This window comes from Anolis sagrei, chromosome 1, assembly GCF_037176765.1.
Source record: "Anolis sagrei isolate rAnoSag1 chromosome 1, rAnoSag1.mat, whole genome shotgun sequence".
Lineage (NCBI taxonomy): Eukaryota > Metazoa > Chordata > Lepidosauria > Squamata > Dactyloidae > Anolis > Anolis sagrei.
Genome location: NC_090021.1, coordinates 46,334,071 through 46,351,505, shown reverse-complemented (window position 1 = coordinate 46,351,505; position 17,435 = coordinate 46,334,071). Strand labels below are relative to the sequence as shown.

General features: G+C 36.8%; 1 protein-coding gene across 1 annotated transcript in view; it reads left to right on the top strand.

Annotated features, from left to right (window-relative positions):
- DNAH8 (dynein axonemal heavy chain 8) overlaps positions 1–17,435 on the top strand; it is a 158,103-nt gene that overhangs the window by 35,106 nt on the left and 105,562 nt on the right. Inside the window, exons 19-30 of the mRNA XM_060777916.2 lie at positions 196–308; positions 3,655–3,761; positions 4,562–4,661; positions 7,999–8,182; positions 9,083–9,279; positions 10,355–10,481; positions 12,845–13,080; positions 13,164–13,268; positions 14,472–14,585; positions 15,382–15,444; positions 16,214–16,314; positions 16,938–17,075. Coding sequence (XP_060633899.2) covers positions 196–308; positions 3,655–3,761; positions 4,562–4,661; positions 7,999–8,182; positions 9,083–9,279; positions 10,355–10,481; positions 12,845–13,080; positions 13,164–13,268; positions 14,472–14,585; positions 15,382–15,444; positions 16,214–16,314; positions 16,938–17,075 — 1,585 coding nt within the window. The remainder of the gene's footprint in view (positions 1–195; positions 309–3,654; positions 3,762–4,561; positions 4,662–7,998; positions 8,183–9,082; positions 9,280–10,354; positions 10,482–12,844; positions 13,081–13,163; positions 13,269–14,471; positions 14,586–15,381; positions 15,445–16,213; positions 16,315–16,937; positions 17,076–17,435) is intronic.

Genomic DNA, 17,435 nt, shown 5'->3' with positions numbered 1-17,435 from the left:
GACATAACTTACTTGTGTTGGGCACTATCTTTGTTGTGTCAACTGAAAACCTTCCATGGAATGCCTAAAAGCCAGGGAAAGACAAGGGTTGGCCGGTGCTGGTATAATTACTATTTCCTGTTCAGCCTCTACCTACATAAGACTTTGCCACAGGCCAACTGTTTAATACAATGTCTTCTATTTTGTTTCTGGCAGAAGGGAAACATGTTGCATTTGGTTCATCAGAAGTTCAGAGTCTAACTTCTGGGTCTTCTGCAATCCTTACTGAGGAAACTGAGGACAGCGAGAAGGAGGATGAGTTTAAAAAGGTATTTAATTGCAAAGCGATAAAAGTATATACATTTCAACAGTCGTCATCATTTAGATATATCAGAAAACATTTGAAAATCCTGCACAAATTGTACAGGTAGTTGTCAAAAATCATTTAAGTTTTCGATGATATGTTTTTTACTGTGAGGCTATTTTTATGGAGTAAGCGATTTAAAATGGAATGATGACAAGTGGGAAATGGCTTTCTTTCCCAGATGAATTCCTTTCCACTCATTTGTTTTCCTGATAGGGCTTGCTTCTAGCCAAGGAGAACTTGGATGGAACGAAAGAACTCAGAACCCACTCAGCACCTGGTCTCATGAAATGACCCCTTCATTTCATATCTGTTTCATATGTTCTAAAACATCATAAGGTATTATCTCATCCAGTTAGACTAGGCATACCAGTTGTGCAGCCTTTGTAATGCTGTTATACTGTGGCTTCCAGACCTAGTGAGTATATCTCATGGTGAGGAATTCTAGAAGTTGTAATTAATCAGTACCCACAGGGCTGCATGGTTCCCAGTTTAGTGAAATCTCTTTAGAACACTTTGATGGATTCATTGTTATACCATTTCCTAGAAGCACATTAACATGGACATAAAAAGATAGCAAAAACAAGTTATAACTTTTTTTCTGTGATGGTTGTATGCTGCCGGATACAAATGCCTAAACTTTTGTAGCAGAAATTAATACATTAATAATAATAATAGCAATAGTAATAATAATAACAACAACAATCACCTCACAACCTCTGAGGATGCTTGCCACAGATGCAGGCAAAACATCAAGAGAGAATGCTTCTAGAACATGGCCATACAACCTGAAAAACCTACAAGAACCCAATGACCCTATATCCTCTTTGAAGTTTTTTAAAAAAGAATTTTATTATATTTTCCATAATACAACGAAAGAGTGAGAACAATAAAAGTGAAAGAAAAGAGAAAAAAGTAGAGACATAGAAAAAAGTGCCAAAAAAGTAAAAAAACAATAATAAAAAGATTAAAAAACAGCTCCAAAAAATAAAAAAGCACACCCAAAATAAGAGAAGGAAAAAAAAGGATAAAAATAAAAATAAATGACTTCCATTTCATCTTCTTGGAAATTATCTTTCTCTCATGAAAAAAATTTAAACTTCACAAAAAGAAAAATAGTCTCTTGTGTTTAATTTCGTTTTTGCAAACTTTCCAGATAGTTATCGAAAGGGTCCCAATTTGTCCTCTTTAAAATATTACTTGTGTTTTTCTTCAACAAGAAAGTCAATTCGTCCATATCTTTTATTTCTCTAATTTTCCCTATCCACTCTTCTGTGGGTGGAGTTGATTCCTTTTTCCATTCTCTTGCAAAAACAATCCTGGCGGCTGTCGTAAAATATGTAAAAAGTTTATCTTCTTCCTCATTTAATTGTAAATCCAAATCCATAAATCCTAATAGATAATATTCTGGTTTTCCCCCCAAAAAACTTCTTTTTAAAATCTTTTGTATTTCTTCATGTATCTTTACCCAAAAATTAACTGCTACCTTACATGTCCACCACATGTAGTAAAAGGATCCAAGTTGGTCCTTATATTTCCAGCATTTATCCTAGACTGTTTTGTACATTTTAGCTAATTGTTTTGGTGTGGTGTACCATCTGTGGAACATTTTTATCCAGTTTTCCTTTAAGTCTGTTGCATAGGTATATTTTAATTTTTTGTTCCACATTTGCTCCCACTCTTTCATTTGGATTGGTCTTCTTAGGTTTTGAGCCCATTTTATCATACAATCTTTAACCTGTTCTTTTTCTGTCAGCCAGTTAAGTAATATATTATAAATATTGGATATTATTTTCTTTTCAATTTTAATATCCTATCCCATATTACTTCTTCCCAACTGAAGCCTAATTTTTTATCCTGATTATAATAGTCTTTAATTCACATATAATGTAACCATGTAATATTTGTAAAATTCTGTTTCAACTCCTCATATGACTTAATATTATTTGTACTTTTATTTAAGAAGTCTCTATTAAGTTTTGACTAGAGTAGAGACTGGATTTTCATATGGGTTAATTCACTAGTCAGCAATTGAGTCACTGAGTGTACTCTATTTGAGATTCTAGTAACCCCTTTTCTTTTTAAAAATTGGGCACTGGCTGAGAAGATGCATTGCTATTGAGCCTATGATGTAGCCTATGATGTAGCTATGATCTGTCTCCAGATCCAACCCTACAAACTACTATTAAATCCAGTTAGTTTCATGGAGAGATTGAGTTCTGTGGCTCTGGCAAGAGGATGGTGAAGGGCAATGCATCCCTTCATCTCCCTTCTGATATTTATCTCCAGCATACTGGGGAGTTGGGACAGCACCTTGCAGGGACTGTGGCTTCTGCTCACCACAGAGCTGACAGCTGGCAGAAGCGGGCTAAATGTATAATTCTTTACTATTTACCATCACAACACACCTCCATTCCTCAGTGCAGCTAGCTGGATTTTAAAGTGGGTTTGGAGGGCATTTCCAACCTCAACAATGGTGCCTCAATAATAAAACAGGAATAAGTAACTGACTAACAGGATGCCAGCCATTATTTTAGAAACTACAGCTCTCAGAATCCTTCTGCCAGTCTTTGGTAAGTAGTAGTGCTGGCTAAGGATTACTTGGAGCTGTAGTCTGGAAAAAGCAACTCTTCGTAGTTCTGGACTTTTGTGCACAAATAAGCTAAATAAAGTTCCATCTCAATCTGGAGGTTTTTCAACAGTGGCTGGATGACCATGTGTCAGGAATGCTTTGCATGGCAGGTGGTTGGACTGGATGCCTTTAAGGTCTCTTCCATCTCTATGATTCTATTATTCAATCCTTTATGTGTTGCTTTTGAATAATACCCTGGTGAATTCAAAGCAGGAGGGGACTATTTAGTAGTGTTGTGCAATTTGGCTGAACTGCAATCCGTTTTTCTATCCAAATTTTGGTGGACCTGCAAATCTATTTTTGTGAACCTCCCGAAAACAGCCAGTGTCCAAAAACCATTTTCAGGTCTGCAGCTGGAAAATGTAGGAAAATCCAGTCTTTGGTGGCAAAGGGGGGGGGGGATTCCTAGGCTGGTGCTATTTGCTGGTACAATTCTTATTAATAATAATCTTATGAATAATAACCTTCATTGGATATTGAAAGGTTCTCAGTACAGTCTCAATTTTGTCTTGCTTGCTATAAAATCTTTCTGTGATCCATTCAGTCAGAAACAGGAATTTTTCAAAATATATTGGATTTGACTAAATAAAGAGCAGGGATGTACTATTGACTATTTTCACATGCAGTGTCAGCCACTGAATGACTCTGGCATCTAAATGAGTATTTCTCTTAAATGCAGGAATGCAAGGAAGTAGTTGCATATTTTAGTCATCAGTTGTTGGATAGTTTGCAGAAAGCAACTCGCTTGTCTTTGGATGCTCTTAAGAAAAGAGTATTTGTTTCAAGGTATGTGTGTGTGGGGGGGTGGGGGGCGGGGCGGGGAGATGATTCTATATGATGAAGAAAACTCAATACTGATTGATAGCTCAAATTTCTAAATCTCATTGAGGTATATTAACCATTGCTTTCCAGTGGAGAAGTTAACAACCAGGAATGGATTAACTCCTTCTGCTACTGCAGGAAGGCAATAAATAGCACTATCTTAACTGAGACTTTTGCTAGTTTCTAGCTCCGCCACTTAATTTGTTTCCTTGCCTTTGCTAATCCTATGAACACTTCTAAGACAATTCCTTTTCTCTTTCCTTCCATTATATGCTTGGCTAAATACCTTATCTTCTCTTTCTCTTCAAAAACAAACAAAAACTTTAGGTTCTGCCACCTTTCCGTTTCTTAAGAAAATTCCTTCTGTAACATACCTTTTATAATTTGATTTGCTTTTTCACTTCCTGCTTTAATTTTACCTTGCTGCTTTAAATAGCCACACTTACTATTTTCCTGTCCCCTTCTCTATTAATCAGGGTTTTAAGGGATATCCCATTCAGGATGGGAAATGTTTTGGTGCCCCCAGGAAAAGCATGATAGTTCTCATAATACCAAGCTCTTCTCTCAGCCTTTCTCTCATGGGAGCTATAAAAAGGCTTCCTCCTCTGTTTGTCCCACTATCATGGCTGCCTTTTCTGGAGTTGCCTGCATGAGGCAGAGGTCATTGATTTGGGAGTGCTCTTCTCATTCCTGCACTGGCAGGAAGGAGCGAAAGGGACCTGATCCTGCCTTAATAATTCATGATGTCTTTTTTTCAGCTCCAGTTCATTTGGACGACCACCTTATTTGCCTCAGACAGCTACAAAACCTGAAGAAGTTATTTCACTTCTCAAAGCTGAAGTGCATTTAGCTATTCCACATGTGGTAAGTGATTTATACCACCAAGAAGATGTTAGCTGTCATCTCAGAATTTCTTTTGAATGTTTTCATTTATGGAGTGATTTTCAGCATTTAGCACAATATGTGTACTAAATCTGAAGGTTATGAGAAAAAAACTACAGGAGAGACTAGATATATTAAATATTGAACAGGAAAGTGTGCAGGAAAGCTGGTCTGATAAAATGAAATAGGGAAAGGATAAGCATTTGAAGAATGGGGTGCTAAATATGTCAATGTAAAATAGAAATGTCTGTTACATGTGTACTGTGGCATAAATTCTTCCCTATAAAGGCTCAGCTTGCAAAACTGGGTTGTCTTCACATTGCTTCAGAGCTGTTTAACATCTCTCTCGACAGCCAGTTCGTTGTATCACAAAGATGGTGAACACTCAAGAAGAACTGGACATTTCAACAGATGTCTTGGAAATAAAAAAAAGAAGACATAATATTTACAGATTTAGAACTCCCTTTATACTGGATGCTGCCTGTAAGAATGGGGAAATGTAAAGTAATAATGACAGCATAATGGTAGATGAAATAAGGGAGAAGTAGAGAAAATTGGGGTATTTAACATCTCTGAATAGGATGCAAAAAGGGTCTGGAAAAGTGTTTAGGTCCATAGCTCTTAAGCTGTTAGTTTAAGGTAATATAGTTACTGCAAAAATCACTAGGGGCGGGTAAGTAATGCGTAACAAAGTTGCCTATCTAAAGCAATGTAACAAATTTGGCAAAATGATGCCATAACCTTTTGGCAAATGTGAATCTCCATAACCATTTGGGAAATGGGATTCATAACCTTTTTGGAAAAAAGCACTGGTCAAAGAAAGGTATGACCTTGATAGAAGTCACAACCTTTTGAAAAGTGATGTTCACCAGCATTCGTGTAAGGCAACTAGGTCTCTCAGCTGTTAAACAATGTACCCAGGTATGTCTTTGAACTGCCAGGGACAAAGACATGTCAACACACAAAATATATATTCAGAAGAGTTTTAGAAGTATTCCTTTAGTTTCCCAAAAAACTACTCTCCCTTAAAATATATTTGCCTTTAAATTGTGCTCTCAAGAGACAAAATAAACAGTCTTCTTTAAAAGTAACAGAGTTGGTTTGCTCACAAAACTTCATGTATACTGCACAGAGACACTTTGCTTGTGAATCCAATTACAATAGGATTTTAAGTAGTTTTTCTGTGTAGGTAACACAGGGCATCTTCCTTAGATTCAATTGTGCTGTCACACGCTGGGCCTGTACATCAGACTGTAGACAGGACATAAATTCTGTGTGCCCAACCCGACGCCGCGGCTGCCTCAGATTAAAGGCCTTTGGATTTCCTTAAAACACAGAGTTTTTAGATTGCTTAAAGGTTCAACAATGTTCTTTATTAAGGAAAACAAACAGGTACTTTAAAGCTTTCTCAACAGTCTATAGGCTCTTTCAATCTTGTCCACAGGGAACAGGCACTATCTTCTTAACTGTAACTAATGGGGAAATCTTAACTTCTAATCTGGGCAGTCTGTCTTTGCCTCTGTTGGCGTGGAGCCCCTACACCTGGTACCAACTGCATCTGGTTTTTGCGAGTGACCCTTACCAAGCAGAGCTTTGTAGACTTCCACGGAAAAAGGAGTTCAGGTTTCGGTGATGGCTGGCTGAAGTCCCTCAGCAAAGGAGCTGTAAGGCTGTATGATCCTCGGCCAAGCTGTGGGGCTGTATCTCCCCGACCAAGCCGTAAAAGACGAAGCTTTCTACAGGAGCTCTTGGTTTTATGTTCTGCATGGAAAGCTTCTCTGTGTGGACTGAACCAAAAAGGCTCCTATTCCCTCCAAAAACCCAAAAAGTGGGCAGGACCAGGGAACCTAACTATAATTGACAGGTGGCTTGCCCTATGATTGCAGCCAAAAGAAGCCACCTATCTGCAGAGTCCCTGAAACTTAGGACTACAACAAATATTAAATGCAAAGCAAACAAAATTGGAGCTCCTGGAACAACTGTTCCAGAACACAATAGTCCAATGGAGTATTTAAATATACATCTTACTGAAGTCTAAACTGTAAAATTGTACTCACTGCTTCTGATGCAAACACACACTTCTCGACATTGCTTCTTAAAGCAAACATGGTTCTAAAATGGAGTCTTAGTCCTGAATATGTCCAGACCTGATCACATGGTCTTCAGCCCCTCCCACAACAAAGAGGTTAGGTAAAATTGCAAACCATTACACACATACAATACAGTAACCAATTATATACCTATATATAACTAGTGGAGGCCTGAGAAGGTTGCTATTTCCAGCAACAAATGGGAATGAAGTTTTATTGATGACTAATGTTTTCACCATACCAGTTTTAAGGGTATTTTTAACAGAATGTTAAACATTTTATGGCATTCTCTCTTTCTTCTAAAGATGTTTCCAAAACAAGAAGGAGAAAGGAAGAAAAATGAATCCTAAAATTTTTAACTTTTCAAGTGCTGTAACATGTAATGGTAATTAAACATACCAAAAAAAGAAACAGAATAGACAACTTTTAAAATGTAACATTCCAAGTTCAGTCAGTATTCACGGAGGGGTTTTTTTTTTTGCCCTTTTTGTGTGCAATGCTCATTTGTTCTAGTCTCCAGTATAGAAATTGTTTAAAAAAGTGTAGAGATTCATGGAAAACTTGTATACTTCTTACAGCCCTAATCCAGGAGGTTCCCTTTATTGTGTCAAACAGATTTATTATTATTATTATTATTATTATTATTATTATTATTATTACTTTATTGTCTACTTCACGAAGGGCTAAAATCTCACCTGAATGTTTCAAAGTTTATATGCGAACGCCACTTGTGTTGCGTGAATTTGTTTTTATCTTTTTTTTTATCCCACTTTTTGTCCATACGATGCCCAGGTGGCTTATACTTTATGTTAAAGTAACTAAAACAATGTGTAAGCAAAAGTTTAAAAAGCATTAACAATTATATTCTTAAAACCTTAATTTGGAACATTTGCAGAATGAAGTTCAAGCTTGCCCAATGTAACCAACTCTATATAAGATAGTTGCAGTGTGTTTGTAGCAATAAATCTTTGAATATGTTTTTAATCAGTTTGAATACCTTTTAATCAGTTTTTAAAGGATTTTAAGTGTTAATTTTTAATTAATACCATTTATGTTTACATCTATTTTAATGGTTGTATGTTTTTGGATTTTAAATTGTATTGAAATGCTTTTAATGTAAGCTGGTTCGAGTCTCCTTTGCGGTGAGAAAAAGCGGTGCATAAATAAACATGATGATGATGATGATGATGATGATGATGATATTATTTTTAAAATTGTGTTTTGCATAGGTGATGGTTCCCAGCTTGGATGATATCCAGCAAGCTATCAATAGGATGATTCAGTTGACGCTGGATGTGAGCCGCGGAGTGGCCCACTGGGGACAGCAGCACTTGATGAAAACAGCTACCAACATGGAGGGGACCCTTGGTCCAGCACCAAGCACATTAGCAAAAACAGGCAGAAAAGAAGAAAGTGAGACAATTACTTGATCTGTTTTTCTTTATAAAAAAATCCATTGCATCTAAAATTTCAGAGCTATTTGTTCAAATTACAGTTCATGCAGGAAAAACTAACAGCACAATCCAGTGGATGTTTACTCAGAATCATGTATGACAGTGTTCAGTGGAGCTTCATCTTAGAGAAGTGGTCATATAAATTTAGCCCAATTCTATATGTATCAAAATATTAATGAGGTTATAGTATCTTTAGTATGCAAGAAAATGTGACTATACCATAATGGTCATAAAATAACTTTTAGCACCACTCAGTTGCTGCTCTTCCACAAGCAGATACTCGAGGCTTTGTAGTTTTTCTATGTTTACATTCCTATGTGTTTTATCCACATAGCTATTGTGAATGTCATTTTAAGAGCAAAAATGCTTATTCTAACTCACCATAAATGAGCACAATAATGCTAGGTTTTGTACTATACTCTTATAGAACAGGAGCTTCCATGATACTGTCAGAGATCAAGGACAGAGTGTATAGTATCAGAAGGATTGTCTTCACTCACTTATTTTCTCAACCTGCTTAATGAAAATGCCTAGAGTCATATTTTAAAAATAGTTTTGTGCTGTTATAATGCTTATACCAGCCATGTTAGAAAATATAGATAGAAGTGTATTTAAAACTTATGGTAAATAAATAGGTGAGGATCATAAAATAGTGGTCACCAAAGAATTGCAATTAATGTATGCTGACCTGTGATAAGTCCACATAATTGATTATTGATTCACTCAATAATTACTGCACATTTGACAAATTTTGTAGTGTTGTTTTTTGAGTATTCTGTTTTTTTCTGTCTTAATATATTGAGGGGGAATGTGAAAAGAAAGCATAGAATTTATGTTGCAAACTATATTTGTTTTGCAGAACCACCTGAGGAGATACATCCTATCAGAAAGTTAAGAAACTTTTATCCAGGTGTTGCAGAACACAAGGATATTTCCAAATTAGTTGTTGTTCTGTCCTCAGCTGTAAACTCAGTACGGAAAGCTGCTGGTGAAGCACTGCAAGACTTTCAAAAATATAAAGCTCTGTGGATAGAAGATAGGGATGCCAAAGTTCAGGTAAATTAAATTCTGAGCATTGCATTAATTTGAGTAATATATCTGTTTGCCCAGCTTGAGCTGTGGTACCATGTGGTTCATGATATCTTTCAGTATTATTTCTGTGCACTGAAGGAAAACCAAACCTTTTAGTTCTTAGTAATAAAGTTCTATGAAATATAGCTTTCTAGAATATTATTGTTGGTTCAGTTTCAATGAGAAAATGACATCAGTGAGCCTTTTAACATTCGCATAAGCCATGTGATCCATAACTGTCCTGAACCAATAGAGGCCCCTCATTATATTATTTGTAGTCTGTCCAACTAAGTTGTTTCTCTCTCCACTAGTTGTTTTTCTGCCCCCCCCCCCTTTTTTGGGAAATGGACGGTAATAATTCTCAGATTTATTAGTGGAGGTCCAAACTAAAATGCTACCACACCAACATATTAGGACATAGCTTGCAGTTTCCCACCATAAAGATTGTTCCATCACCATCTTCACCAGTGTAGACTAGCAAAAGAAGCATTGTTCATGTAAATGATGGGAGTTGTTCATAAAGCAGTCAATAATGATGCTTTGCTCTTGAACCTTATCTTCCATTTGATAGAGTTGAGACTTCCCTTTAATTGCCTCACATTTCTTGGCCTTCTCTCAGTTCGATAATAGTACCCTTCAAGATAGCTACTTTATCTCACCTAATTTCCCTAAAAATGACAAGGTGGGACCCAGCATAATAATATAATCCCCTCTTATATCTATGGCTAACTCACACTGGTAGTTTATATCCTTCCACTAATAGTTTGTTGTGAACAGCAGACAAAGTACTGCATCCTTTTTGTCACTTGAAAATGGTTTGTACTGCAAGATATGGCATTATGAGCTGTGTTGACCTCAGTGTTGATCTGGTAGTGAATAAATGGGAAAAACTAAAGAGGGGGAACAATACAAGTGACCGGGACATAGCACAAGCAAGTTTTTATGAAATTATTTGCATCTGATTAATTTTATCATTTGTAAGTATTGAAATATTGATGATGATATTATGTTTTAAAACATAAAATAATACTTGCTCAAATCCACTTTTAATCATTCTTAGCAATTTTTGGCCAGTAATCCCTCTTTGACTGAGATCAGGGCAGAAATTCTTCATTATGCTACCTTTGAACAAGAAATAGAAGACTTAAAGCCTACTATTTCTGTAGGCCCCATTGAATTAAATACAGGTATGACATTCATTTTCTTTAGAGTAATAAAATTTATATTGTATTGTCGAAGGCTTTCATGGCCGGAATCCATGGGTTGTTGTAGGTTTTTCCAGGCTATATGGCCATGTTCTGGAGGCAATTTTTCTCCTGACGTTTCGCCTGCATCTATGGCAAGCATCCTCAGAGGTAATGAGGTCTGTTGGGACTAGGAAAAATGGGTTTATATATCCGTGGAATGACCAGGGTGAGACAAAGGACTTTTGTTTGCTGGGGCTAGCTGTGAATGTTTCAGTTGATCACCTTGATTTGCATTCAATGGCTTGGCAGTGCCTGGGGGGAATCTTTTGTTGAGAGTGATTTCATGTGCCTGTTTATATTTATCTAAAATGTATATTTATCTAAAAATGCCCCATTAGTGGTCAATATTAGTACAGATTGTGTGTCCCTTATTTAGAATGCATGGGATAGCAAGTAATTTAGATATTGGGTTTTATCAGATTTTGGACTGCATGCATTCGGACATATGTACATAATGGGTAATCTTATGGAGACCAAAGTCTAAACATGAAACTGTTTATATGCACCTTGTATACATGGCCTGAAAGCAATTATATTCAATATTTTAAATAATGAGTGCATGAAACTCACTTTGTGTCAATTGATCCATCAAAAAGCAAAGGTATAACTATCTCAGTCAACCAATCAGGACATTTTGGATATTGAAGGTTTTCAGATTTTGAAATTCTAAATAATGGATGCTCAACATGTTTTGGCAAGGATAGCTAGTAAATTAGATTAGAGAGATGGGCCAAAACTAACAAAATGAAGTTCAACAGTGACAAATGCAAGATACTCCACTTTGGCAGAAAAAATGAAATGCAAAGATACAGAATGGGGGACGCCTGGCTCGAGAGCAGTACGTGTGAAAAAGATCTTGGAGTCCTCGTGGACAACAAGTTAAACATGAGCCAACAATGTGATGTGGCGGCAAAAAAAGCCAATGGGATTTTGGCCTGCATCAATAGGAGCATAGTGTCTAGATCTAGGGAAGTAATGCTACCCCTCTATACTGCTTTGGTTAGACCACATCTGGAATATTGTGTCCAATTCTGGGCACCACAATTCAAGAGAGATATTGACAAGCTGGAATGTGTCCAGAGGAGGGCGACTAAAATGATCAAGGGTCTGGAGAACAAGCCCTATGAGGAGCGGCTTAGGGAACTGGGCATGTTTAGCCTGAAGAAGAGAAGGCTGAGAGGAGATATGATAGCCATGTATAAATATGTGAGAGGAAGCCACAGGGAGGAGGGAGCAAGCTTGTTTTCTGCTTCCTTGGAGACTAGGACGCAGAACAATGGCTTCAAACTACAAGAGAGGAGATTCCATCTGAACATTAGGAAGAACTTCCTGACTGTGAGAGCCGTTCAGCAGTGGAACTCTCTGCCCCGGAGTGTGGTGGAGGCTCCTTCTTTGGAAGCTTTTAAGCAGAGGCTGGATGGCCATTTGTCGGGGGTGATTTGAATGCAATATTCCTGCTTCTTGGCAGGGGGTTGGACTGGATGGCCCATGAGGTCTCTTCCAACTCTTTGATTCTATGATTCTATGAAATAGTGGACACAAACATTTGAATAAGCATGATTTGAAAGCCAATAAAACCAACCAAACAAATTTTATAGGTAGCTTTAAATAATCTATTTTAAGTAATGTTTGGAATATTTGCCTCAATGATTAGCTGAACATTTATTATAGTGTAAATGAATCTCTTTCTAATTATTTTTAATGTTCAGTTTGTGTGGCAATGTAAATTTGTTTTTTAATGCAAAGAAAAAATACTGGCAATTTGAACAAGAGGTAGATTTTAAAAGCTACCATTTACAAACATTTGTATTCATGAAAATTTGCCTTGCAGTGCAAATTTTAAGCAGACTTCCACAACATTCACCTTTTTGTAACTCTTAACAGCTATGTTGCTGATTAGTTATGGAGGTAACATGATTGACTACAATAGTAGGTTGCAGTTTAGGACTCTAGGGCCAAAAGCTAAATTCAAGATCTCTACAATTTTTACCTAAGAATTCTAAGTACTTCCTTCCCAACTGCAAATTCCTTTCCAGAATTCCATAGAATGTTGCTATGTTAGTTAATGTGGAATCATGCCACTATAACTGTAGTCCCTCATCACATGTGGATGTACAATCTTCAGAGGTCACTGTTCAAGTAGTGGAGATCCAGGCCTGTTGAGTATGCAAAATTTAGGGATCCACCTTGTGTCACAGCCTATAGGTCACAATTTTCCTGACTCTACTGTTCTACTTTGGTTATTTGTGCAGTTCCACACAATTCACACATATTATAACTCAAATGCCACAATGTATTAACAGGGCCAATGAAATTGGCACTCTCTATAGAAGCCAAAGCCTGGAAAATGTTGCTTTGTCGCTACTTAAATGAAGAATACAAGAAGAAAATGCAAGACATGATAACATTTATATCAGAATATTTGAAAAAGCTATCTCGACCAATTCGAGATTTAGATGATGTCAGATTCGCTATGGAAGCTTTGTCTCATATACGTGACAAGGAAATAGAAATGGATATGACAATGGGACCCATTGAAGTAAGTTGTTTTACAAATAAGATTCCAGATGCATCTACTGTGTTTTGACAATATCAGTTATTATATACTTTTCTTATTTTTAGGAAGCCTATACAATTTTGAACAGATTTGAAGTTGAAGTGACAAAAGAGGAATCAGAAGGTGTTGATACATTACGATACTCTTTTAACAAATTGCAGAGTAAAGCAGTAAGTATATAAATGTATGCTCTTAAGTTTTAGTTAGAGGCTATTAAACATTCATTATTACCTGCTTAAGAGTGTATAAAACAAAATTGTTAGAATCCAAGAGCAATACTAACTTGGATATGGGGTCTTCAAAAGTAGAGTGTATACTCCTGTGAATTATTTTCTATGACTGTGGATTGAATAGCCCTGGATCGTGTCCTAGGTTCTAGATTCATAAATTGGAAGTGATCCCAAAGGTTATGTATTCCAACTATATGCAGGAATCTATAGTTAAATCATCATTTGCAAATGAGAGATCACCACTTTCAAGGTAGTCAGTTCCTTTGCTGAACAGTTTTTACTGGCATGAAGCTACTGTATTAAAACTCCATTTTGAAACTGCCCCATCTTCAAAAGAAAAGAAGAAGAAGAAGAAGAAGAAGGCCTATATCTCAGTGGCCCAACAACTATCTGAGGCCCAACAATTATCTTCTTATCCCAGATTATCTGGAAGTATAAACTTATATATTCCAGTTCAAAGCAGTTAATCTGAAATAAGATCCTGGGATATAAGCTAATGTAAATCCAGTTCAAAATGTATAACCACAATCCAAAGTGCTGGCTTTAGACTATAAATCCCTAAACGGTTCTGGTCCAGCTTACTTGCCAAACCTATCTCTCTTTATGATCTGGTGTGACTATTAAGATCTTCCGGGGAGGCCCTGCTCTCTGTTTTGCTCTCATCACAGGTGGGGTTGGCAGGAACATGAATAGGGGCCTTCTCGGTGGTGGCCCCGTGACTGTGGAACTCCCTCCCCAGTGACATCAGAACAGCCCTCTCACTCTTAAGCTTCAGGAAGAATCTTGAGACCTGGCTATTCAAGCAAGTCTTTGGGGATTAATATGACCCATAAGTATGACAGAAGAAGGGCAAAGCAATTGGTTCAGTGTTTACAAAGCTCAGTTGGTGCTAGATTTTTGATATGTTTGATATGTTTGAATCATTTGAAAGACTATTTTAATTGATATGTATGTTTACAGCTTTATAATATCGTGTGAATCTGGCATTGAATTATTGCTGTAATTTGTAAGCCACCCTGAGTCCCCCTTCGGGGGTGACAAGGGCAAGGTATAAGAACAGTAAATAATAAATAAAATGCATATTGTATGATAATCTATGTCCTTTATTTTTACTACTGGTGAATATATATCTTTCCATTTTAGTCCAGTGTTCAAGATGAACTCATCCAAGTTCAGCCCAAGTTTAAGAGTCAACTGCTGGAGGCTGTTGAGGTTTTCCGTGAGGATGTATCAAACTTTGAAACAGCATATGAAATGGTAATTTATTTGAACAGTTTGCAGAGAACACTTTGTATTGTGAACTGTTCGTTTCATTGTGTCTTGCATGAAAGAAAAGAACAAGGGTCAGGAAAAGCAAGTAGGTTTTAAATGTTAAATTGCAATAATTTATGGGTTTATGAAGAGCAAACAGCCCTGACTAAAGTAATTGTACTGCTTTCCCATAAAGATAAAAAATCCAACATAAATGAAAATGTGAACCTACTTAGAGGCAAACACATATAGGACTATGATATCACATTCCTCTTACATAGCAGTTGTGCAGTCTGTACATTAAAATATGAAGGCAGTCGGGACTATGAACCACATGGGATGATACCATCAGAGAGTATGATACAAAAATGATTTGTAATGTTTTAACAAATATTTATTAGTTTTTATATTTTAGAAAAACCATTGTCATATAACAAGTAAAACATTTTTTGTTAGTTCAGTTTACATTACTGTACAAGGTTAAAATTCTATGCTCATTTGCTTCTTGAACCTTCTAATGGTCAGTGTCAGTTACCCAATTAGAATGACGCATGCACTAAAAGCGTGCACTTTTAATTGCTGCTTTAAAAAAAATATATAGTTGCTGATTTTAGCTAATGTTCTGGTGTTTTAGCTACAATATTGTGTATAGTAGAGGAGTTGGTCAATGGGGGTGGCAACATGAATTACTGCACTAGGTGGTACCAGCCCTAGAAACACAACTGCATTAAAAGAATGTAAGAAGGGGGCATAGCCCCAAAGAATTGCTATTTATTTATTAGCTTTACCTTGCCTATTTCAGGAAGGACCTATGGTTCCAAATACACCACCCCAAGAAGCCAGCAATAGATTGCAAATTTTTCAGGTAAGAAGTTTTGACCAGGAATGACATGACACCTAGCTAAGTCTTAATAAAAGGCTCAAAATTTCACTTTTTAACTCTTCAGAATATAACTTCTGACATAAAAAGTTAGTTGGTTGTTCAATACAGAACACCACACTAGAACATTTTGCACTCAAGTGGGTATAATACTGTAATTCAAAGGTATAATTTCTTTATTTTGCTTGTTGTTTATGACACTCCAATTGTCAATACACTCAGTGATATACAGGAAATACAATTTATGTCACATTAATTCAAATCATTACTAAGGAGTGTGTATGGTCTGGTATGGGGGCACATCCATGAGGGTGACATCATGAGTTACCGCACTGGTTGACTCCATACTTAGTGATGCCACTGAAATAGCCTAAACTATCATCTTTCTTCCTTTAAGATAACAAAAGGGCAAGAGAGTTTGCCTCTCTCCATATACAGAAGTGTCAACAAGGATAGCTTCCTGGCACCTGGCAGTTTAGTCTTAAGAAAAGCATGGAGATTTTTTTTCCCTGGTGTAGTTATTGAGAAAGGAAAGTTGGAATAGAATATTCTGTGTATTTGAATAAATTGGTGCGTGGGTTTTATGACTGTGAGAATATATGTGTAGCTTTAGATGAAGTGTTAATGGTGCTTCTGCCCCCATTTACTTTGCCACCCCTCATTATTGCAATTGGACAATGGTGGTTCTCATGCTTTTAATGTTCCCTATCTGTGATCTAAACTCTTTGTCAATTTCTGCACTTCCCTTTATTAGACCAATTTTGATGAGCTCTGGAGGAAATTTGTTACTTATTCATCCGGTGAGCAGCTCTTTGGATTACCTGTCACAGACTACGAAGTTTTGCATAAAATCAGGTGACAGTATAAAATTGTTATACTTGCCAGAATATGCTAATCATTGTAGACATGTCTGTAATGATTGAGAAAATTGGGAGGGAGAAAACATTTCTACAAAACTGTACTGACTTAATTGACTGTACACTGGGGATATTATATAGTCTTCAGAACTAAGTTCCCCTCCCCTCCCAAAAAACCCCTGATAAAATGAGAATCACACAGAAGATGAAAGAAAAAAAGACTCTATGGAGGGCGACACATGATATGTGAAATTATGTCCATACAGTCTGAAGGGCATGGTTTTAGTTAACTGTGATGAGAAAGAAGAGATGTAAAGTTAAAAATTATTTTGCTCTACTGGCATTTCAGTGACATATTATGGTCTGCATCCTGGTTTTGATCCCAGCTAGAGCCAATGGAATGTTTCATATGCATTGATCATTCAACAGGGTTCAGTTCCTCACTTGGCCACAGAAACCCACTGGGTAACTGCATGCAAGTCACATACTTTTAGCCCCATACAAACCTGTGATACATTTAACTTAAAGTCGCCATAGGTCACAAATGACTTGAAGGCATACAACAACAAACAAATCCAGAAGTAAAGTCAATAATTTAGAAAGTCCACATTTTTCTTGCAGGAAGGAGCTAAGTTTGCTTCAAAAACTATATGGATTGTATGACACTGTGATGAACAACATCAGTGGGTATTATGAAATTCTCTGGGGAGATGTAGATATTGAAAAAATCAACGCTGAACTTTTGGATTTTCAAAACAGGTGAGCTAACTTTCTGAATGGTAACTTATGATCTATATCTTTAGTCGATGAGTATCTAGATACACATCACTCATGCTCAACAGTCTGACCTCCATATCCACAGATCAATACCTGTGTTTTTGACAACCCACACTTGACAAAATATGTTCTCTCTAGGAATTTCCTAGGTCCTCCAGGTACTTCTATCATTTCCTATTGCTGGAAGTTACTATACTATCGCTTTGGAGGAGCTAGCAAATTTCTAGAGAGAATCCCTCTCTAGGAATTTTGTAGGACCTCCATTGTAATGCTATGGTAACTTCCTGTGGAAGTCAGAGCTTCCTTTCACCCACTCTTTCCTGTTTCCACAGAAGGTTCAGA